The sequence below is a fragment of the Amphiura filiformis genome, chromosome 19, assembly GCF_039555335.1.
Source record: "Amphiura filiformis chromosome 19, Afil_fr2py, whole genome shotgun sequence".
Classification (NCBI taxonomy): domain Eukaryota; kingdom Metazoa; phylum Echinodermata; class Ophiuroidea; order Amphilepidida; family Amphiuridae; genus Amphiura; species Amphiura filiformis.
Window position 1 is genome coordinate 8,479,012 of NC_092646.1, and position 25,204 is coordinate 8,504,215.

The following is a 25,204-nucleotide window of genomic DNA, read 5'->3' on the forward strand; positions in this document are numbered from 1 at the left end:
GTCGTATTTGGGAAAATCTGGTATAAAGTTAGACAATTTTGTTTGGAATTTAAAATAATTTACACTTTTGAATCAAATGTGTTTTTTTATTCACGTAATACAGTGTATGCGTATTGTCTTCAAGTGAAGTTTATAACATTTATAGTATTACATTTTTATACCGTAATTGACCCAATTTTGTTTTCTCTTTCTTCCGTTTATTATTTGCAGGGGGAAAAGAATCAAGGGTTTCCATGTCTTTATCAGAATATGAAAAATGGCCATACATCAACAAGGGAAATAGGAGATTTTATACGAGAAAGGTAAGGACTGAGTCTGAAAGTGTTTTTGCATTCAGTTTTCCGTTGTGACAACAGCAATTTTCCTGTAACTGAAAAAAAATGGTGAGATCAACGCTAGAACAAATCTCAATCATTCAGCGGAAAATTGCAGTTAAACCACAAATCGCAGGTTAGAACAAAAATGGTCTGAATCTGTCGAAAAAAATGCACCAAAAAAACAATGTCAGTCTAAAAAGCTGGTGACAGCTTTGTTCTTAAAAAGGTATAGAGAGAGTGAAAACATGAATAGCAACTTTAGATTACGCATAGCAACTGCCAAATATGATAATGTAATACAGCAGAAAAACAAAGCTTATACTGTCGGTGTCAGGGAAAATCACAGTCAAAGAACGTAAAAATGCTGTGCTGCTGCTACATGTATACTACAATGGAAAACCTGATGCAAATTTTGGCAGGCTGAGGGGTGGGGGAAGCAATTTTTGGCACACCATTCAGAAAATGGAACACCCTGGGGGCTCAATTATTGCACAGCCCCCTAGGAAGTTTAAACCCTGGGGTTTGAAATTGATTTTACAACACATCATAACTCAACAGATTTTGCCAAGTAAGAAATTGTGAAAACATTTATATTGGCCTACTATTCTTATTACGTTGAAACTGATGTTGCTCTGATCAAAAATACATTAGTGATGGAACAGGATGAGTGCAGAGTTCTAACTTGTAATGTGTCGAGTCATTTCATGGTCTAGTCAAGCCATTTCTAACAATTTCTCAAGTCAAGACTTTCGAGATCTTCAAAAGACTCTCAAAGTCACTGTATTATACAGTATAATCTCTAAGCTAATTAAGGGCAAAATTGGAAAATCTGAGTTGAGTCATCATTTTTGAAAAAGTTGAGTCTCAAATCGTTACTCGTTACATGTCTGCTGAGCACCTTTAGTAGTTAGTTAGGAGTCAGAGTGCAAATTTTTACACTTAGACATGAACGCAAGTTGCGTAAAAACTCAAACGAGCAAGCCGAATCAATAATTACATACACCTGTATGCAAACGAATACGAAACAGACAAATCTCATCAGTCTGTCTTCAACATACAACAAGCCATGTCTATCAAAATCTCATTTGGGAATTATAAGCACAAAATGAACTGGTGGCATTCTTATTGCAAGAAATTGTCTGCCCTTTTCCACCTTAAAATGTGTATGCAGTGACTTCCAAGCGAGACATTTTCGCAATCATTAAATCTATAACAGCTTTCTATCTATCCTAATTTTTCCTTAAATGTCACGTTAGCGGCTATGTCTACTTTAGAGCATGTAACCAAGTCGGCCGCCGTTGTTCAGCGTGGTGATTTTGTGCATCATCTATCAAATCACTATGGCCTCATCCCAGTGGCATAGTTCAATAACCTAAATTAAACAATCATAGTGCAAAATTTGATCTCAAGTTGCAGAGTATGAGTTTTTGTCCCTAAATTTTCAAAGGTCATTCAATGAATGTGCAAATTATTAGGGTTAAAGAAGTGTGCCCTTGTAGATGAGCATGATGTGGATCCTAGTGAATGCTCCTCCGCTGCATCAGATGATGAAAGGGATCAAAGGGCGATGGCTCAGTAATTCAGGCAAGAGGAGAAAACATCCTTTTATTGTGGTGTTCTTATGTTTCGCGATCCCTGCACCCACCTCTTTTGCAACCTTTTATATCCAGTATGTACATTGTAGTATGCTGTAAAAAGACACGGAAGATGAAATTGAAGCAGGTAACCTTTTCCGTACAGATACAGTGACTGGGTCTATTCTACATTTTTAGACTGCATATGGGGTGTGGTAATTGTGAGTCCTGGGGTGGGTAAAATTGAGGGGGGGGGGGGGCAAGAATTTTTCTTTTTGGCAAGCTAAAATGGGAGGGCAAGCAATTCTTGGCAGCTCAAAAGCAATTTTTGTCAGAGCCAGATGTCATGTAGCAAGGTTGAAAAATGTGAGGTGGCCATCAAAATGTGGGCTGGTCAAAATACAAATATTTTTTGGCAGACTGAAAAAGGGAGCAAGCAAATTTTGGCATGCCATTTGGACATTTTACTACCCCTGTGTCATAATTATTGCACAGCCCTAATATTAAGGAGCTTTATAATTTATAATAAGCCCATCACAGGAGGGTTAATTCACCTATTGCACGGTTCCGCCATATGCGAGGAGAGCCTTGAACTGGCAATAGACATGAAAGGAAGTATTACGTAACTTTACTTTTCGAGGCTCTCCTCGCATATGGCGGAACCGTGCAATGGGTGAAATGAGGCATGAGGCAAGATGATGATTTGGGACACCGTGATTTAATATTTACCTGCAGCCCCATTGCAACCACCAATGTTGAAGTGTCAAAGTATCTAAATCTCCAGGACCATGAGATACATGTATGATCATAATTTGGCTTAAGTTTAGTGTGATTGTCATTCATGAGGGTTAGGGTTAGGGTTGTTTGGATAAGTGGTTTTTGGTCCTGCATATGCTCCGGGTTCGAAATATACAAACTTGCCCTTCATGAATACTTGAGGTACATTTGTAAAAGCCTTTCATGCAATTTTCCAATTAATTTTATTCACATACATCAAAGCTATTGAAGTATTAATATTCATAACCATATTTGATAACCCAAATAATTAATTCATGTGATGCAATAACAAATTTAAGATTGAACTGCAGACATTGTTGAGTGTGCAGGGTACATGGGCAAGTCCAATATGTTTGTAAGGAGTATTGAATTTATTCAGTCAAGAATTGTCCCTGCTCATAAATGATGTAAACAGGCTAAGCATGCTAAGGGCTTTATGATATAAAATTAAAATCAAATCAGTGATTGATTGATTGGTTGATTGATTGATTTATTCTGATTGATTGATTGAGATTGATTGATTGATTTTATGATTGATTTATGAATAATTATTGATTGATAGACCAATTTAATATTTAAATTTACAAGTATGTGTACTGACTTTCTGTTTAGGACACTGATATAAGAAATTTAATACAGTAATTTGTTGTTTGCATTTAATAGTTTTATATACATGTACCAGGATAATAAGGTGTTGATGTTTTTTCCTTGTCCGCTTTTTCACATGAAATCACCACTTCCATTTCCTCTAACCTTTAGAATATGGAAGACGAAAACAATGACATCATAATCATGATTATGTAGTTTTCACTGAATTTTCTTTGTATAATGAGGAAGTAAATTACAGAAGTTTAAAATGTAAAATTTATTCTGTGGTTTTCTTCGGGAGGATTGTCATGATTTTATGAGTGTTTTTATCCTCAATGTAAAATTAGCATTGTCACTTGTAGTTTTTGTTTTTTTCCAGTTCAGTGCAAGAGGAAAACAAAGAATTATTTTTAACGGGATATGAGATTCTGAGGGATATAACTGCCCGAGTACCACAAAAAGACTTGGAATTGATCTTTGTTCCCTAATAAATGCATTGTGTTTTATGAATATATAAATATTATAATAATAATAATAATAATAATAATAATAATAATAATAATAATAATAATAATAATAATAATAATAATAATGATAATAGTAATATGTTAATTTATTAAAGCACACTAATTCTCACAACACAGAAGAACTCTAACTTATAAAACATGCAAAATATATCGCAATGAAATAAAAATGATCATTTAAAAAGCTAAGCCAACGAATCATAAGCATTAAGCCCTAAGGCTGACAACCAATAGAACCGCCCTAATGCCTAGAGCTGCATCAGAGCAGGAATACAGAAACAGGAAGAAACTAACAGGCTTTTTAATTTTATTTAGCAACAGAAAGCACTTGGGTCAATACAGTACTTTAAATAACACAAATTCTAGAGCTGATGAATAATTAGGCCAAAAAAAAAAAAGGTTTGTCTCAAAGCTCACGAGAAATTTAAAACAAATACGAAAATGCATAATGTAGAACAATTTAAAACTGATTCACACAAGCAATGTAAAATTTCACTTACGAGTGGAATTTTCGTGCCTCATCCGAGGTCACTTCTTCAGCACTGAGTTGGCGTAGTACTGAAGACGATCGCTACTCGGGACACGTGATCTGGGCAATGAACCCAAACCACTTGACCCGAGTAGCCTCTTGTAGGCGGCTGGTAGGGGGTGGCGCCCCTGATCTTTATTGAGGTCTGGTTCGGAGGCTGCGATGTACACTGCTTCCTTCACCCCTCGCTGAAACCACCTGGAATCGCTGTCCAACACCTTGACCTCACCAGGGTCAAAGGAGTGTCTGGCAGCTTTCATATGTCCTCCAACCGGCGAGGGCTCTTTTATGTCGGAAACCCTTTTTCCGAGAGCTCTTTCAGTCTCACCTATATATTGTGATGGACAGTCTTTACACTGAATTTGATAGATGGACCCGTGCACGGTCCAGTGTCTTTACTTTGTCCTTGGGCGACACCACCATGCTCCTGATGGTGTTCGAGGGTTTGACATGAACAGTTACACCAGCACTCCTGATTTTTCTGTTAATCGCTTCCGTCACACCTTGTACGTAGGGTAACGTAGACGTGACCTTTGGTGGGGGTGTCACCCCACGAGGTTTGGGGTCCCGCTTCCTACTACTCGGGCGCAGTCCAGGTCCATTTGGTGTATCCAAGATATGGACAGTGATTTCTTGACATGATCTAATTTTTTCAAGAAGAGTGCTGTCAGATGACAAAGTTTTAGCGCGGTGAGTCAGAGTTCTAATCACTCCTAGCTTGTGTTCCAATGGCTGGTGACTGGAGAAATTTAAGTACTGGTCGGTGTGGGTACTTTTGCGGTAGACACTGAAGACCAGCTTACCGTCAGGAGCGCGAGTGATGAGGGTGTCAAGCATCATGAAAGTGCATTGTTGCTTTCAAGTTCAACCGTGAATTTGATGGATGGGTGTACAGAGTTCAGGTGTTGAGTGAACGTATCTACCTCAGCTTTGTCCATAATCACCATAATGTCATCGACATAGCGCCCCCAGTATTTGGGGGATTAGCACACGATTGAAGAGCCTTCTTCAAAGTTCTCCATGAAGAGATTCGCAATGATCGGGCTCACGGGGAGCCCATCGCCGCACCCTCACGTTGAACATAAAACTTCTCGCTGTAAACGAAGTAAGTGGTTTTAAGACAGGTGCTCAGAAGGTCAGTAACTTGCTGCGGGCTAAGATCAGTTCTGGACTCTAAGGTGGTGTCCGCTGTTAACAAGTCCTTAACAATCACTAAACTTTCATCCACCGGAACGCACGTGAAGAGGGCTGTGACATCAAAGGACACAAGGCATTCCTCGGGACCGAGAGTGAATTTAGACATCTTATTGACTAAGTCCTCACTGTTCTGCAGATGTCTTTCAGATTTGCCAACAAGGGGGGACAGGATGTTGGCCACAAATTTAGCAGTGTCATACGTAATAGACCCGCGACTCGCCACTATCGGTCTAAGTGGGCACGAAGGTTTATGGACCTTAGGAAGGCCATAGAACTTGGGTACAACAGCCGTGGTGGGGTACAGCTGTCTGTACAACTTAAAGTCAATCCACTCCTCGTCTTTGAGGACTTTGAGTTGATCCACCAAGAGATTTTTGTACTTAGCAGTGGGGTCTTTCTTAATGAGTTCATACGTGTTCTTATCAGCTAAAAGTTCATTGGCTTTGTCTTGGTACGAGGTTTTGTTCATTACCACAGTAGCCCTCCCCTTGTCGGCAGGGAGGATCATGATATTATTGTCCGATTTCAGATCACGAAGCGCTGCTCTTTCCTCTTTAGAAATATTACTGTCAGGGACCTTCGCATGTTCTAGAATGTCCACACAATCGAAGTCTCAAACGTGACGCCTCGTCCGGAATCGTGCCTTCTATCAATTTGGTCGCTGATTCAACACCGGTGATGAATTCGACTACCGGGATTTTAGATGGACTTACCGCGTAGTTGAGTCCCTTTTGAAGCACTGACAACTCCGATTCTGTAAGTTCTTTGTCTGACTTATTAATCACCCATCTATCTGTTACTTCCTTATGCTCCTGCTGGTTAACTGGAACAATCGGGCGGTTTTTATCCCGTGTTTTGGTTTGTTTATCACTCGATGACAAGCGAGCAAATTTGGTTTGTTGACGTGATCTGCACTTGTCCCATTCGGCTTTGTGATGCATGCGCCGACCCACTCTTTGACTTCCGAGCACGCTCCATAGGCAACTCAGTAAACAACTGTTCATCTATGTCCGCGATTTGTTGTTTGATGTTATTTAGCGTAGCATAGATCTGTCTGATCCGCTCCCCTACTAATTGATGTTGAGCCCTTTGTAAAATCCTTTCCGCTGTTATACCTTTCACTGATGTTTTCAATTTGAGACTCGCCGGGGTAACACCGTGGTGTTTGCAATGTAAAGTAAAATGAAGGTGGTTCCTGAATCTGGCCGATTTTCTTTCCAGAAATTCCATACGCCTGACTAGTTTTGTCGCCATCCCGCCATGTTCGCCGAGACGGGAATGTAATTTTGACTGCTGTGGCGAGACATAATGTAGAACAATTTAAAACTGATTCACACAAGCAATGTAAAATTTCACTTACGAGTGGAATTTTCGTGCCTCATCTGAGGTCACTTCTTCAGCACTGAGTTGGCGTAGTACTGGAAGACGTACCGCTACTCGGGACACGTGATCTGGGCAATGAACCCAAACCACTTGACCCGAGTAGCCTCTTGGGTCAAGTGAAATGCGATTTTTTTTTTTTTTTTTTTGTTCCCGACTTTTTCATGGTATTTTGATAAAAAAAAGTATGATTTTCACGATTTTTTTCTGAAAAACTTTAAAAAAAAAATTTGTGTCAAATCGTGCTATTTTACAAACGCGCAAGCAAGCTTTGAGACTAACCTTTTTTTTTTTGGCCTTACCAGATCCAATAATTTTCATAATTTAACTTGTTGTTTTTGCTAAAATGAACACTGCCACTTCATTTGGTACTACTAGTATGTCATGTTGAATAAGGACATTCTAAAATATTTAATCTGTGAATGTGCCTACATTTATTAAAATAAATTAAAGGAGGATGTTGTGATCCTAGCATCCTCTTTTTATGACATTTTTCAGTAGATATTCACGAAAAAAGCTTATTCCCAAAATTTCAGTTGATTCCGATTTTGCGTTTGCGAGTTATGCATGAATCGGTGTATTACACTGCTCCATAGGCCACTGTGGTAATTTTGTTCTGGTATACCAGAACGAAATTCAAATTTCACGATATCTTTGCCAAATGAATTAATCTGCAAGAAATGTTTGGAACATAATCATTATGTAGCCAGAGGTATCCAGTGGTGTAAAAATCTCAACATTTTTTGGTAAAAGTGGGGGGGATGAGGCTGTGGATCACTTAAATTATGCCCTTTTCATTCAAACAATCTAAAAATAATAGCCATGGCAGGAAAAAAACACCTGATCTCCTTAAATTTGAATGACCCAATCTACTCGAGCAGTTTGAGTGTACGTGTGGGTGTGTTTGTAAATACAGCAAGTAGACTTTGTGTTGTGTCCGGTTGGTAATCAATCTGCACTCGTTAATCTAGAATGGGATGCAAACTATACTTTGATCGGTCTAAAATTGGCATGCCACTTAAAGCCATAACATTTTCATACAAAATAGATTAGCATTTCTTTGCCATAAAATGTTAGTTTTATACTGTCAGATATATCCCCTTTTATTTTTGAGCCAACCAACTGCGGCAAAGCAAAGAAAATTGGAATCTACTACCAGCGCATATGTCGCCAATGCGTACCACTCCTTCGGTCATATTATGGTTCGACCCTTCGTTGTGTAGATCACGGTGGTCCACGCAGCATACAAACAAAGAGGTGTGACTTATGAACATCGTGTATACGTTCGACGGTTAATTCCATCGTAATAATAAAACGAACAGGCTTTTAATTTTATTCAGCATCAGAAAGCGCTGGGTCAATACAGTACTTTAAATAACCCAAATCCCTATCACAGACAAACATAATTATGCAAGTTTGATTCAGTGTGTAAATTTTAAGAGCTGATGAAAAATTACCAGATCCAATAACTTCATAATTTTAGTTGTTGTTTTTGCTAAAAAATAAACACTGCCACTTTATTTGGTACTATGTCATGTTTAAAATAAGCAGTGATAAGGACATTCTAAAATATTTAATCTGTGAATGTGCCTACATTTTAAAATAAGTTAATTCAAACAATCTAAAAATAATAGCCATGGCAGGAAAAAAACATCTGATCTCCTCAATTTGAACGACCCAATCTACTCTAGCAGTTTGAGTGTATGTGGTGGGTGTGTTTGTAAATACAGCAAGTAGACTTTGTGTTGTGTCCGGTTGGTAATCAATCTGCACTCGTTAATCAAGAATGGGATGCTAACTATACTTTGATCGGTCTAAAATTGGCATGCCTCTTTTATTGATAAGGGTGAGAATAATAACTTGGTCGAAGTGCTACTGTTAATGGTAGACTTGCATAATGCTAGTATATATCCCAATTTACCAGTACTCATAGATACTCATGGATTGGCACAAATTTGTACAAAAATGTACTACATGTACCAGTACCCATGTGATAAAATAGAATGGTGTGTCAACGTATAGTATTTTAAAACTTGTCATTACATAAGTAATTTTGAGACATGATGATGTACTCCTCTTACAAATTTTAGTAGACCAGAATTGTATTTGTGGGTGGAGAGCCCATTACCCATAGGCCCTGCATGATTATAGATTTTAACTTTAAAAATCATTGACAATGCCACACATGTTTATGTCTTACATGTAATTTGACTTCCTGTACAAAAAAAACAAGTAATGCATCACTTTTCACCACGGCGATCCATTTTACACAAACCGATTGATGAAATCTAGTTGTCACTGCATGATAACTTATGTATCAGAATAAGTACCAGCACTTTTTTGCCTTCATCCTCAAGTTTCTGTTCTCCGAATTTCAAATTGTTGTATTTCCCTATATGGGGATTACGCAGTTAGGCCATTTATGTGGCCGGAACTTTGAACAATGCGGACATGCCTATGGGTCCAATCGCAAAGGCTTTTGGGATTTACCGACAAGATTGATCTGTTTTCAGCTCCTAAAACTGAAGCTAACCCATTGATCAGAGTGAGTATCTCATCCGCATACATTGTACAAATCTGAGACCATAATACCTAAATTTAGGTATTATGGTCTCAGGTACAAATGTACATGTACACCAGTATCGCAAACATGCTCATCTACAGGGACACAGTTCTTTGACCCAAACTTGTCGGTATATGTATAGAATGACCTTTGAACTTGTTGAGTAGTAAAACTCATACCCAACAACTTAAGGTTAGAATTTAAGTTATGATTGTTAAATGGGGAGTATTGATCTATGCCATTAGAGATGAGGCCATTTTGGGTGACTTCACAATGGAGGCAAAAACTGCATCAATGCAGACTTCTGAGATATGCGGATTATGTGGACTTCTCTTATGTACGCATACAATGTCGCGACATGAGCGGCCTACAATGCCCAACACCGTAATGCACTTACAAGTAATATTCTCTGGGTCACCATGACGTTACTCGCGATAGATCGCTGCATCCCATTGGTTGTTTTTACCTAGAATCGGCTGTTCCATCTTGCGTCCTGGGACACGATGGGGACACTTATCATTGTACTCAATGGGGGAAATATTAAAACATGTCATAGAATGATATAAATACCTCTTGGTGAAACAATTCAAAAAGTTTGTATTCTTATCAGGGGAATAAACTCCCAATAATTATAAAAGGAAAAGCAAATTAGTACAATGCGGAGAAAATATGGACTTGAACTGAAAGGCCCTGTACAAACCAATAGGGAATTCCTGAGGATGTCCCCTTTGACAGTCATGACAAATGGGTAAGTGCACTGGATGGAAAAACCCCGACCGAGATAATATGTACTTGATGCGGATCATAGAAATGCACACTGATGCGGATCGTATCTACTGTATATGTAGTCGCAAGATCGCCCATCAGAGTCTGCATCTCATCCATATGGGAGCGTCTAGACAGGAAGTCTTCCCTCATTCCCTCACACTTCAAGAGAATCTTACAGTGCCAAAATGGGTTACCATATTCATTCCATTAGCCGCCCATGCCCCTATAAGTGCCCACCCAGTGATAAAATGTCCTCCGATCCCGATTTAAGGCCGGTTCAACTCTGATCAGTCTTGATTTTTCACTTGCTAAATCTGGATCAGCCGATCGAGTGGGGGGATCAGCCAACATCTATTATAATCAATGTTTCGCAAAAATATCCACATTACATGTATGTGAAGGGAGGGTAGTATCAGGCTGTCTGTAAATGGTGTCTAAACTGCCTATTGTTTTTGTGTGCTTTGTATTATTTTTGGGGCTTTTTTGCGCAAAGGAAAGAAATTTATTTTAGTTTTGGTCAGCACAAGATTGAGAAATCAGAGTATCATGTGATCTCGGAGAGTACCAATCACAATCAAATGGCCCAGTAATCAGGGCATGTATTGCCTTTCATGTTGCTATGGCAACTATCTGGATTTAGATGAGGAATGAAATAGAAGATGGGAGCTTACATTGCTCAATGAATCAAATGATTGCTTCAACTTCAATACATGTATTCGATGTATTAAAGTAATAAATAATGTTGTGTATTAATAGTGTCAGTGTCAGGTACTGCTGGTATCCAGTACTTGGTATATAAATCATCGTTTAGACTAAACAGTTCGTTGTGAATAATACTGCTTTTACCCCAATATTTATTCAGGATGGAATATTAAATGTTTTTCAATTTTAACTGTTCCAAACAGTCCAGTGTGCTTTCCTTTCATAGTTATGCAGATCCAAATAGCTACATGTATAAAAGCCATAAAATCCTGAAATTCTGTGACAAATTTGGCTATTGAAAAGTTACTGGATTTGATACTCGCATTTGCTTACGTATAAAGCAATTGATAATTGTACTTCAATTGTGTAAATCAACCACAATTTTATGCAATGTACTTTTTGAACACTTGAAAATGACATCTTAATTCAAAATTAAGTTTTAAAAAAATCTTTAAAAAAAATAAAAATCTTATAAAAAAAACCCTCATTTTGCATTCGTTTTTGAAACTGTCATGGGGTTTGCTACTTTCAGGCTCTGTTGCTTTCTAGTGTATTATCCAGAGAGGTTGCATGGGCTTCATATTAGAGAAGGTTTAGAAAAGTAATTTTATTCAGACAGTCACAGGGGGCACCTTTTTGGTGAGGAGCACTAATTAGGAATGCAAAGTTAAAACACTTCTTCCCAGAAGTTCTTTAAAAAATGTAAAAATAAATGTATTGAGAAAAAAAGTGTGTAGTTGTTGCCATATCTTTGCTATTTATAACTTTATGGCATGCTTCCAGAATTGGCTTATCTTGAGTTAAGTCATATGACACAACTTGACATTCAAATCATGTTATTATGTGATAAAAAATACAAAAAATATGATTAATAAAAATGAAACAAAATTTAGGGTGGGGTGAGGCTTTGGTTTCCCGGTGGTTGGTCACCAAGTGACTTTCTACGCATCCAAAAAAGTGTTGGAAAGGGTGAAATTTCATTTTGTCATTTATACAACAGTGTTGCCATCTTTTTTTTTAATATCAAAAACAGGTGCTTTTGAGAGGGTTGCTTGAATCAAAAGCCTACATGTATTGTTTAGGGTTGGTTATTTTGCAGGGCAACTTGGAAGTAGAAAATGAATGATAAAATCTGAATTTATAATATCCCCCTGGACACTACTGGTCATCTAACAGCATTTCTGATTGGTTGATAACTTGAAATGCTCATTTCAATTGCCAATTATGCCCGGGCAATTATGACTAGACTTTTAGTTTAAACCTTTTTATGGTCAAACTTGCATAATAAAGTTATTACCTCTGTGGTCCAAGCTGTGCGCCAAGCGTAGACGAGCGTACACACAGAAGAAATAAACAATCACGCTGATTGGCTGATCAATGCACTTGACAACAAGCCGGTTGACCCATTGGTCGCTCTGCGCGGGCGCTTAGTAGGCTTAATTTTGTCACTTCTACGCCGATCGCAATTCACCAGCGTGCACTCCAGACCACGGAAGTAATAAAAAATTAACTTTAGCTGATCTTATTAATGGAAAAAATCAAGTGAGTGTTTCGTATTTCTTGTTTTACAAGATGAAAAGTCACTAGGGCGCTTAGGAGCATGAGCGGTTTTTTAAAACGAATACAGTGAAAATGTATTTTGGTTCTTCATGAAGTTGGTCTGCAAAGAATGGGCAATGATATTGTGAGTTTTATTCTGACATTATCCCAATCACAGCATACATTCAGCATTGGACGTAAGACATATTTTATGTGTAGCATTATCAATCAGCTTGCAATACATTTGCACACTTCACTATAAGTCTATGGCATGAAATTGCTAAATAATGTGTAGCAAAGTGATCAAAATTGAGTAGCATTTTGCTCCATGATACCGGTTATGGCCAACGCTGCATACATTATTGTAGAAACTTGATAATAGTAACAATATTGTAAATGTCAGAGTGAGATAGCTGTCATATAATGGTAGAATTGTAAAGTTCAAGTTCGTCAACTGATGTCTGGAAATAGTATCAGTATGAATAGTCCACTTCGGCTCACTGCCAACCGAACGTAGTACAACACTAACAATAATGGGTAGCCAATCTGATGAAACAACCAAGATTTTAGGCTGATGAAAGTTGATTTTGAGTTTCCTGACTTAATTCTTGAGTCAACAAAATGTCTTTTGAAATACATAAATTGTATAACATTTGAAGTCTTTACTTCAAGTTCAAAGCTTAAAATCATACCAATCATGAACACCAGCCACTTTTAGCAATTACATAATGTACATGTATACTGAGCTTTCACTGGTTTGGTTGTAATTTTGTCCCTTTAATTTAATTCCCTTTAATTTAATTCTGTAATTTAATTCCCTGTAATTTTATTCCCTTTAATTTAATTCCCTTTTCATGTCAATAACATTGACATTTTAATGATTTCAATGTTGAAAAACAGCAATATTTTTCAATACATTGAAACATGGCAACACCTTACATTGTATATTACTACAATATAGTCAGCTAAATATACTCATCAATATACTCAGAGAAGATACCTTACCCTTCCCAGAATCCTTTGCAATATGATCATCACCTCATTTCATCACATGACTCCCATTACTGTGCATAGGTTTTCATTTTGGGAAATAGACTGGCTAAACATTGGTCTATAGTCAAGAAATAAAATTAAACATGCAAGATCTGGATGGGATCTGTTCATTGAAGTTAGGTACATTTTGTCACTTGACCTATGTTGCACTAGATAGCAAATCAGTACAGAAAATTGAAATGGGAGAAATGCATTGTGGGAAGTGTAAGATATCTTCTCTACAATATGCATGTAAAATAAATTTTGATTCACTATTCACTCTATCTGTAAGAAATATATTTTATTCTCTTTAGTAGTAGCAGGTCAAATTTGGAGGATGTTCTCAGTGTATAATTTGTCATGGTGTGATAAATAAATTCCTGCTATCACCATTGTCGTTACTACTATTATATCGAGGGGTCAGAACTCTGTAACTCACTATGACCAGCTCTCACAAAAGGAGCATTATAGTAAGAATTCCAATTGAATGAACGCAGCTTTCAACAGCTGTACTCGATCCAACCGCGATTGTATATCGCGTATTTCAAACTACAACGCGAACGCACGACCTTGGATACAATGCTAACCAATCACGAAAGTGCGTTGGCATGGTTCCGCGTTACTATTTCACGCACAGTCGCACACGCTGGCGTACATCGCACAGTGTACGCAAATGTTAATCACGCTATTAAAAGCTGCGCTCATTCAATTGGAATTCCCACTTTAAGTTGGCTCCTTGCTTTGGTCTTCAAAATCGATATTTCCTCCGCAATGTCTTTTGTCAAGTAAGCTCAATCGATAAGGCGTTCGATTATGGTGCGAGAGGTTGCGGTTTCGAACCCTGGCAGTGCCTAGTACGCTCTCGTGGTAAAAATTGAGTTAGCTTGAAATTCCCCTGGACAAGGAACTTACTGCTAATTTGTCTTGTTTTAACCCGAACGAAACTTGGGGAGCTGATCCTGGTTGCGAAGGTTATTTGTGAAATGTCTAGATGTCTAGGGTGTGCGCTCTTGAAGCAGCAAAGTCCCTGAATTGTTGTTTTTAAATGGTTTATGGAATGATGTGGGCCGTAGTGGTCAAAGACAACCTGTAAAGTGTGCTGAGGCTTGTGGATCAACGTCTAGGCATTGTGCCTGTGTGTAGCGCACTATAAATCACTGCAATTTTCTATTGAATTTTGTCATGATTAATGGGCTGTATCTTATATAGTGCACTGGCGACTTTATGCTCATTTTGTGGGAGCAGGTGACTGTGAGTTGAGACTTTCTGACTCTCAACCATCAATATTCTCTTTAGAAGTAGTAGGTCAAATTTGGACGAAGTTCTCAGTGTAAAATTTGTCATGATGTAATTTGAACTTGAGTATTATTACCATTGTCATTTCTGTTATTATCAGGTTTTATTAGTTTTAAAATTATTATTTCTTTTATTTAGTTTCATTGTTATTATATTTATTATTATTAGTGATGGTGGTTGTGTGTAAAATTTTAATATTTTTATGTGCTGTCATTGTAGCATCATTTTGTTCATAAATATTTTTGTATGTGAAGATGGGATATTATAGGGATCATGCTCCAGGTCTTTAGATATATGCTCCCAAAATTGTAGCTCTAGCTCAAATTTGGCTCCACAACCTATGCTTTGACCACTATAATTTGGCCCAAATTTAGTTCACTAGGCCCCCAAAATATGTTGAAATTTTAGTTCAGAATCCCATTTTTTTCCTTCAAATCAATATCAGTTTGAGTCTCTCCCTTCTGAAAAGTATGAAAATAAAAGTCTCACAAAAATTTCCCACAGAAAGATGAGTATTTTGATTTCTCTTCCTTTTATCCATTGAATGCATTTGAATTTTGTTTCCTGGACCATGTTTGTACTTCCCCATTATTGTGAGCCAAAGAAAGCATTTGAAGGGACATCAAAGTTGTGAATCATAACAATAATATTTGGTCTTTGTTGATATATTATTATGATTACGGGATAGCTACATCAACACACCAAAAAAGTACATGTACCATCATACTCATAGAACTTCAGAAGATATCTCATTCTTCCCACAATGCATTTCTTCCATTGCAAGTTTCTGTACTGATTTGCTGTCTAGTGCAACATCATCATAACACTAATATTTGGTCTCTGTTGATATATTATTATGATTACGGGATAGCTACATCAACACATCAAAAAAGTACACGTACCATCAGGGAAAATATCTTACACTTCCCACAATGCATTTCTTTCAGTTCAATTTTCTGTATTGATTTGTTATCTAAGTGCAACATGGGCTGATAGTGACAAAAAGTTAAACAGTGAACAGAGCACATCCGGATCTTGCAAAATATGTTTATTCCTTGACTATTGTACACATGTTTAGCCAGTCTATTCTCAACATCAAAAGAAAGGGAACCTGTGCAAACTACAAAGTAATAGGAGTGTTATTTGATGTAATGAGCTGATATGTCATCTTGCAAAGGATTCTGGGAAGGGTAAAATATCTTCTGATATCGTATGGCAAATTTTATATGCAATTGTATTTCGCAAAAGACATTCAATTTTAAACAAGAATCCATGACTTTTGACATTTTATAGCGGGAGAGCTACATCAACATTTAACAAAAAACTACCTACATACTTACCGTACAGGGCAAGTTTGGTAAGGGATTTCATCTCACAAAAGACGTTCTCTTGAGTAACAAGAACTTCATACAATTTTCATGCCCACAGATATTTATTTTATGGTTCATGCCTTGAAAAAATAATACAAGGCATGAACATACATTTCATGAAACTTTTAGGGTTCTTTTTTTAAGTAAAAAAAAATATGCAGCACAAAATATCATTCTTTACATTTACATATGGTGGAGAAACAACATAATTGCAAATTTGTTTCTGCAGATAGCAAGCAATTGGGTTTCTCTTACTGGGAGAAAAAGTGCCATGAAAATTACCTTGTTTTGCAGTATTGGCACATTTGTGTGTTCTTTTATGTACTAGTATTGGGGTCACTCCATTGGAAATGGTTTGCTTGTTTGTTTTACACAAGTTATGTATTATATTCTAAGTAATAAATGCGGACTTGTCTCTCTATTTTAGTACAGGTACTGAGGTACATATTTTAAGTGATAAAATGCGGACTTGTCATTAGGTTTTTTTATATATAGTTCTAAACACTCTGTTTTTCTCTTTTTTTGCTTCTTTTTGTAATTGCAGGGCCGTAATTGAAGATGCCTACACTAAAAGTATCAGCAAGTTAGCCAAGACTGCTAGTAACAGTTCTACATTAGGGTAAGGAATAAATCATACACATATTTATATTGTACTGTAATACTAATATGGTAATAACTTGGCATCGGTAATATGTCAGGCATTGTGAAAAATTTAAACATTTTGCTTTGGACCTCAGGATCTTCCTCTGTTCCAAAGGCAAAATTCTAACAGTGCCCTTAAATTGATGCCCAGTTATTAACCTCTGATGGGAAGCCATTCTGCTCAGTACAGGTAGGTGTGTCCTGCATGTAATTCATCTGTACCTATGTAGACACTTTGACATTCCTGTATGTAATGTCCATGAAGAACTTCTGTAATAGGGTGTCTGACCTTAATGTGGGCAGAAAAGTGTCAAGTATTACCTTACATGATTTTGGAGTCTTTTAGTCCTTAAATTTTTGTGTGGGAGATTAAGGACATGTCTTCCATAGATGGTGTATGGATTTCACCTGGAGTAGTGTAATGTTCCATCTTCACAAATTCATGCTACACAAGCATGCTAACTTTACTCTTTGAAACTTAAAGGTGGGTAAATGAGGGACAGCCTCATCCCCCACGTTACCCCATCAAAATGCTGATTTTGGTGTCAGGCGAAAGCTCATATTTTTCTCATTTAACATATTTGTTCTAATTGTCCCTTCATGCATTTCATACACATCAAATGAAGGGCACATATTGAAATTAGGCATTCCAAATTGGTATATTTCCGGAGAAATCATCAAAAAGCTGTTGAATGTAGTATACCACATTTGAGACTAATTCAACAGTTTTTGATGATATCTTTGAAAATACACCAATTTGGAATGCCTAATTTCAATATGTTAATGTTAATGAGAATAATAGGATCTCTCATTTGATATCAATTTATTACCTGATCATGATGATTTTCGTTATTAAAAAAAAAATACTGTAGACTACCAGTATTTATATGCTATATGAATGTCAGTTATTCCATAACATAAGGAATTAATCACATTTACAAGGAACATTTACATGTTCTTTTTGCATAAATGTTTGAAAGGGACGACATATTATGTTCTACGTAAGCTTAAAAGAATTCAATTTTCCAAATATATCAGGTCACCTTCCTTTAAGTACCGATTTTTTCTATCAAAACCTTTCCCAATATTTCAGATAATCTGCATTTTCAATCAAGATGTTATCACCGTTTGATACAATTTTCTTGCAAAATTCAAACACATTTCTTCTGCTTATTTTGTTGACTGTATCCTCAAAAGCCTTATCTAGAGCACAGTAGAGAAATAGCCTCAAGGTAACTTCCTTCAAACAAAATGTCACATAATTTTCAGCATGCGACTTGGAGCAGATTTGCTGGGTACTAGATGACTAGTATTGCAACATTATTTTGCGTCTGAAACTTACTCTTCGCATTCAAATATGTTGCCAAACATGTGCTGATTTGGGTGATTTGCATTGAAGGTTCAAGTGTGTTCCAAATAAATCAACATGAACATAAATTGAAAGTGAAAACTAAGAGAGAAGAGCAAAAGAACCAAGATGTTGCATAATTAAAAACACAAGAACAATAAAAGTAGCAACAACAGTGAGTGTAGAATTTCATTGGGATAAATAATTGTGGTAAAGTGTGGTATGTGCATTGCAATTTTTTTTAAAGATACTCTTTTGAAGTATTTGCTGCCGATGTGGATCTTAAATTATGGTATAAATTTGTCGTAATTATCACACCTTCCCAATCGAATAAACCAATGGGAATGGCATGAAATGGCAGCCATGCTTCTTCTTCTTGCGTATGTCAGGAAGAAACAAGATATAAAAGCCAAAACAATAAATTTCATTAAATTTCAAGCCCAGTACGCATCAACCAGTCCCTGGTGGCTTCGACGACTTCAATCAGGCCGGAGATACCATTCGGTGGTCTATGGAGATGACAGGATGAGATGATGTGGTCGGCTGTTTGTTCCTCACTACCACACTCACATGCTGGGCTTTCCTATAAGCCCCATTGGAACAGGTTGGCATTGAAGCGTCCAACTCCACTTCTCAGGCAGCCATGCTGGTGGACAGTAAAGATGACAGTAGGACAGGTCTCTTGTTTCGTTCCAGGACCATTCATACCTATCGCCTGTTTTATTATGTGAACTGCCCGAGGAGGCCTCCTGGTGCACAGAATTTTATTTAAATGAGGATGAGTGATGTCGTATACGGTAGGGTCTATAAGCACCCCCTACAGAAAGATCTATATCATGTCTCTTTTTTTATTTTATTTTTTTTTTTGCAGAACCTTTGCTCCATTTTGGCAAGTGATCAAAAGTGCCACAGAGAAATTAGCAGTTACACATCAGAAGCTCGTACAGAAACTCCACGAAGTTGTTAAGGAAATACAGAAATATGGCGATGAACAACACAAAAAACATAAAACGGTTAGTATCTACATGTATATTGTCAATGCAAGTATCAGATGGGATTCTCCTGGACGCACAATGCCTATTGTTTGTTTACTACTGTTACAGGAAGTCTACTCTGAAGTACAAAGTACCGACGCGAACACAAACATTGTGCTGACTTTGAAGGCACGCATACCTGCAGCAGAGACGCAGCACTGTATACGCGCACATTGTCACTTTGTACTTCAGAGTGGACAAACTGTAGTCTCCTATCCCCAGGTAGTGTAAATCTAATTTAGTGGTTTAAACCTTTGATCACAACACAAAATTTTGCGTACCTGGAATTTTCAGTTGACACTTTGACTTTCATCAGCAGACTGGCAACCCAATTTAGAGGTCAGTGACCTTTCAGACACTTGACCCCAAAATCGGGTCATAGACTCTAATCGGCTCCTGTCTCTGTTCAGCGATGGCTGGTTCACTCTGATAGTGTAGATCTGTTGTGCGGTGCTAAGCATTTGTAGTAGATCTGTTGTGTGCGGTGCCCAGCACACGCTTATGGAAATTTACGTGAGCGGAAGTTGAGACTTAATCGACGTGTGCAGTAACAAAAACCAAATATTTTTCGCCATTATAAGAAGAACAAACTTTAATTGGTTTACCCCTCAACAAAAAAACACTTTGGGCTTTGCCGCTAGCTTCACTTCCTTCCTGGTGGAAGCAAAAATCACTTCAACTTCCACTACTTGGGGCATGCATTTAAAAATTGTAGGAAAATTTTCAGCTTTAAGATGAAATTAAAAAAAAATCTTTTGAACGAACGTACTGCTTCTCACCGCCATGAAATGAGGGGTTAGTGAAAGAAAACCCTATCTGCAATAGCTGCCTTATAGACTTGATACATTCTATATTGTACACATCTTAAAAATATGACAACTGGCAGCTATTGCAGATTGGCCATTTTTGCATATCCAAGCATTCACCTGTCTGGCACCTCTGCAGTTTTGCAGCATGTTATGTCTCATTCAAAACGGATGCTTTCTAGCGACAGATCATGTCTCGCAATTTGAGATTGCTCGCAATATTTTGACTGCTCCGTGAAAGGGAATTTGATGCATAATTTAAGGAGGAAAATATATTCGGTAACATGCATATAATGCGGCAATGCCAGCATGCTGTTGCATCATTGTGATTTGAAAATTGGGCTATTCCAGTTGGAAGACCCCCTGTTAAAGACATGGCCTTAATCGTTGAATTCTACACCGGGAGTGTGAATTTCAAATGTGATTATACCTGAATGGATAACTCCATTTGAAATCTACAACCCTAGTGTGGGAGATTTTAAGGCCATATGTGACCCCTCGGCACAACTGAGCCCTGAAGTCGCCAATCATCATTTTTGAGATATTCAACCAAAATATTCTGCTTGAAATTAGCTTTAAAATGATGTATATCATGTCTATAGTACTTGACATTTAAGTAGTGAAAAATCAATAAAACAGTCAATAAATCCTTTGTTTCCTATTGTTTATTGTTAAGTTCGATGGAGCATATCTCAATAGTGGCACTGGCAACATCCGGGCTCAGTTGTGCAGAGGGGTCACATATATTTTACATAGGGGTGTATGTATTTAAACTGGAATAGCCCAATGTTGATTGCATTGATAGTATAAAAATGAGCAATATGGAATCAATTGGCAGGATAATTACTGGCAAATTGCACATTATTTTCTAATTTTCATGTGTAATTGTCAATTTGTGTTCTCTAATACTCATATTGGTGCCTCAAAATGCTATTTTTATACCCCAGCAAGGATCAGGTTACCTTTAATATAAACACACTGTTGAAAATGGCAGAAATTTCCTGATTTGATGAAAAATTATTCCTATGCTCTGCTTCGGTCTTGTGAAGAACCGGTCACCCTAGTTCTGTAGCTTAAAATTGGGCCGATTCGGAAAATATCGATCTATTCTTCATTACTTTGGTCCCTGTATGAGAACAAGGAAGGGTAGACCCAGGTGATGCACAAAATATTGAGTTGAGATGAAAACTGGTCCATAAATTGGAAATTCCTGAAATTGTAGTGAATTTGCACTTCAAATACCAGTGGAAAAGATGTTCAGCGACAGCGTATGAGGTTTGATTTAAATACACATACACATCTTCTTTAAAAATAAATGTATGCAGGAGCAAATGTTATTGTACATGTAAATACAACCATCCTCATAAAAATCAATGTTTTGGGTCATATTTTTGTCACTTGAGTATATTTATGTTCAGCATGCAGGGCCAGTGTTTTGACACCTGTACATAAGCCGATTCTTTGGCGGTGTATAAACATTCCGTTTTTGTACAACCCCTCGGGATATAAAGGCAGCACCATAGACTCAATAAATGCGTACACGAGTCAGTCGTGACCCGTCACAAAAAGCGGAGCCCAAAAGTGGCTCTAATTCAGTTTGCCGGTTGTAATATCTATTTAGTGGCATGTACAGGGTGTTTCAAAATGGTAAATCTTAAAAATACTTAGCAATATTTAAATCTAATAAACTTGCAGGATAACCTAGACTGGTGGTATGTTATCTATTTGTACAATGTATGTTTGTACTTTATGAATGTACCCCTTTTATATTTTCTTAAAAGTTACTTTTTTTCAGAGTCTTGTTCAGCATCGACATAGCTTGCGACTCCATCAGGGCATTTTCATTCAGCGTAGTGTCTACAATCCTCCAGCCGCATGACCGCCACGCTGAATGAAGACGTCATGATGGTGTTGCAAGCTACGTCGCTGCTAAACCAAGACTCTGAAAAAGGTTTAAGCAATGGTCAAAAATCACAGAGCTTAATTTCACTATCAGTATACATTCTACAGTGTAGCTGCTGTACCGCTTTGTGTTTACAAAACATGATGTGAGTATGAATATATGAGAGAGGGAGTTGTCGCCACGGTTGTTCCCTCGCCTTGCACCACTGGGGTCCTGGGTTCAAGCCCAAATATTGTATGTGCACTTGGTTTATCCCGATCCATGTTCGCTCTCGCAGGTTTTCTCCAGAATCTCCGTTTCCTCCTGCTTTTAAAATCGGGGATTAGTTGTTTGGTTCCAAAAACTTCTTTCATCAATGGAATTTCGGGAGCTGTACAGTTAATTGGTGGATATTTATGGTATTATAGAATTAGAATTGTAACCATTCATATTTGAGTTGCAAATGATGTTGTTCTGGTTTCAGTTTTGCCATTTTATTCAGAATGTCAAGATTTTTATATAAAAGAGACACCAAGCTGTATTGCACAATCGGTGTGATGACATGTACATAATAACATTTTTTGATTGAAATGAACAATTTCTAAAATTAAAAATTAAAAAACAACTCTCTATCATAAGCACAGCATAATTTTCATGACTGCACAACCCAAAAACCGCTGCATAATTTTTATGACTGGGTAACATGAGAGCTACAAATTTCTAGTTATTCAGTGTGTCCACGATTCCAGACAGAAATGATTACAGATTAATTTGACTCACCCTGTATGGATTGTAGTATTAACGTTTGAAAAGAAACACCCGTGGGCGGTTCTAAGGATGATATTAATAACACAAACAACGGCTGTGGTGTTAAACTGTAAAACCCGTCGCTATGTACGGTGAAATTGTTTTCCCCCCTCGGTGATGTATCTATATATATCATGTTAATTAACTTTACTAATAATGTGATTGATGAGGTTGGGTAAGGTCAGAAATGTAACCTGTTTTTAAGCGTGATCAAAATTGAACATTAGCCAGCTAATTTATGCAGTGGGTTTATTAACAACATAAACGGTGTTTGAAGGTTGACGGAATGACACAAGCTGGCTAATTTGTGCAGAGTTAAAGCAACCCCTTGAGCCAGATTGGATTAGTCTGGTAATAATAAATAATAATAATATTGTTTTATTGTATTCTTTTTGATTACGATGCAAACTAGACAGATTTATGTGTGCCACAAATGTTAAATTTCTCACATAATTTTGCCATTTGAAAAATGAATTATTGCATTGTAATTATGTCAGCGGAAGCGTGCAGTGTTTTATGCGGCTATAAAAAGCCGCTTCATATGAAACCTTGTCCTAAAATTAAAATTGCAGTTTTATATTTCTATGCTTTATTGACGCTTTCACTGTTTTTGGATTGTGCTATTTTGTTACCTGGCACAAGAAAATGAGGCTGACGTTGGTCAATTTAGTTAACGATTTGTAATAGACGAATTGCCGCAGATCTAATCAAAGTTACTTAATATTTTATAATGGCTGTGCCTCTCAAAAATATATTTTTACTTTACATGTAAGAAAACATGCCTACTAACCATGTGAGATTAAAAAATCTAGAAGAAAATGTGTCAAAATGTCTTTCTTAGCCTAATTTTCACCTGTTGTGACGAGCTTGCGATGACACACATGTAAATACCATCTCTCAGCACTTGTTATTACCCCCATTATGTTGAGCAATGGTTTGCTAATTGTCCCAATTCAGCACTTCAGACATTCAATTCATAATTACACATGCATGTGATTCACTTATGGTGTGTCAATATGGCCAATGCTTGATCTCATGCATTATGGATCACAATGGCCTCATCCCAATGGCATAGTTCAATAACCTCAATTAAACAATCATAGTGCAAAATTTGACCTGAAGTTGCAGAGTATGAGTTTTAATACCCAATGAATGTACAAATGTATTGGGGTTAAAGAACTGTGCCCCTGATATGAGCATGTTGTTGATCCTAGTGATGACAGTAGAGGTTGGTGGACTGTATAAATGCAGAACTTCCAGAATTAAAAATTGTCAACCTTATCGTAATTTTTTTGCTCACATGTGCTGAAACTGAACACCTGTTGAAGCTAAAATGAAAACCATTAATATTTGTTGTAGGTGATTGGTACCAGGTGTCTTTATTGATCAGGGGCTATAAATGAATACATGCACAGTGAGCACTACATCTCTCCATTTCCTGAATGGTATGGATTCATTCAAGGTGGCAATTTTTCTTTTTTTTTTGTAAACGGAAAATTGGAAAGAAATAACACGGAAAACATGGAAACAGCATTTTCATCTAAAAATATTTTTTTAATTTCAAGTATTTAGAAAAAAATACTGCTCAATAACTGATCAATTTCAAACTTGGCATGGTGATTGGATATGGTGGCCTAATGTGCTGTATAGTTTTGTGTCATGTTATTTGCATATTTATGAATATTAATGAGCTTGCATGTATTTGCATGATACCATATTTCCATATGGTGGCCTGATGCGCTGTATAGTTTTTTGTCATATTATTTGCATATTTGTGAATATTAATAACCTTATTTACTTGCATATATTTGTATTTACACACCTAAGCTTTGAGTGGGGGCACCTTAATTATGAACCACATAATTCTAGTTGTATACTAGTCTCAGCTTCTAGCGATAGGTATAGCTGCACAGCCACACTTTTGACATTTATCGTTGTTAAATTGCTATAGTAACACACTCAAGGGTTTAACTGATTCCATATGTATACAGTGAATGGCAACCATTTGGTAATGCAATTAATATGAAGTAGTTTGTTGTGTAGAAAATAAAGTTGTTATAACATTTACTGCTAAAAACAAATATTTACTTGTTTCTAGGGTGTGGATGAATGTCAATCAGAATTGAAATTTTGGCGTCTATTCCTCAATCTTGTAGCAGACTGAAACAGGTTAACTGTCTTAAGCTTGTTAAAGTGATCAGCCAATCAGTGTGATTGTTCATCACCTTCACTGAAATCCTTGACGCATAGCACATAATCAGGAACAATTAGGAAATTTAGGAAAATTGAGATTTTATACCACTGGAAACCTCTGGCTACATAATGTTTATGTACAAAAATTGCTTGCAGATTAATTCGTTTAGCTAAAATATTGTGCAATTTGAATTAAGTTCTAGTACACCAGAACGAAATTGCAACACATTGTCTATGGAGCAGTGTAACACACATTTGTAACTCGCAAACGCAAAATCGGAATCAACTGAAATTTTGGGAATAAGCTTTTTTGTGGATATCTACTGAAAAATGTCA

The 25,204-nt window shown here is 37.1% G+C and overlaps 1 protein-coding gene across 1 annotated transcript in view; it reads left to right on the plus strand.

The window, feature by feature from the left end:
* LOC140140877 (F-BAR domain only protein 2-like) overlaps nt 1–25,204 on the plus strand; it is a 107,108-nt gene that overhangs the window by 15,223 nt on the left and 66,681 nt on the right. Inside the window, 3 exon segments of the mRNA XM_072162626.1 lie at nt 211–302; nt 16,701–16,775; nt 19,018–19,159. Coding sequence (XP_072018727.1) covers nt 211–302; nt 16,701–16,775; nt 19,018–19,159 — 309 coding nt within the window.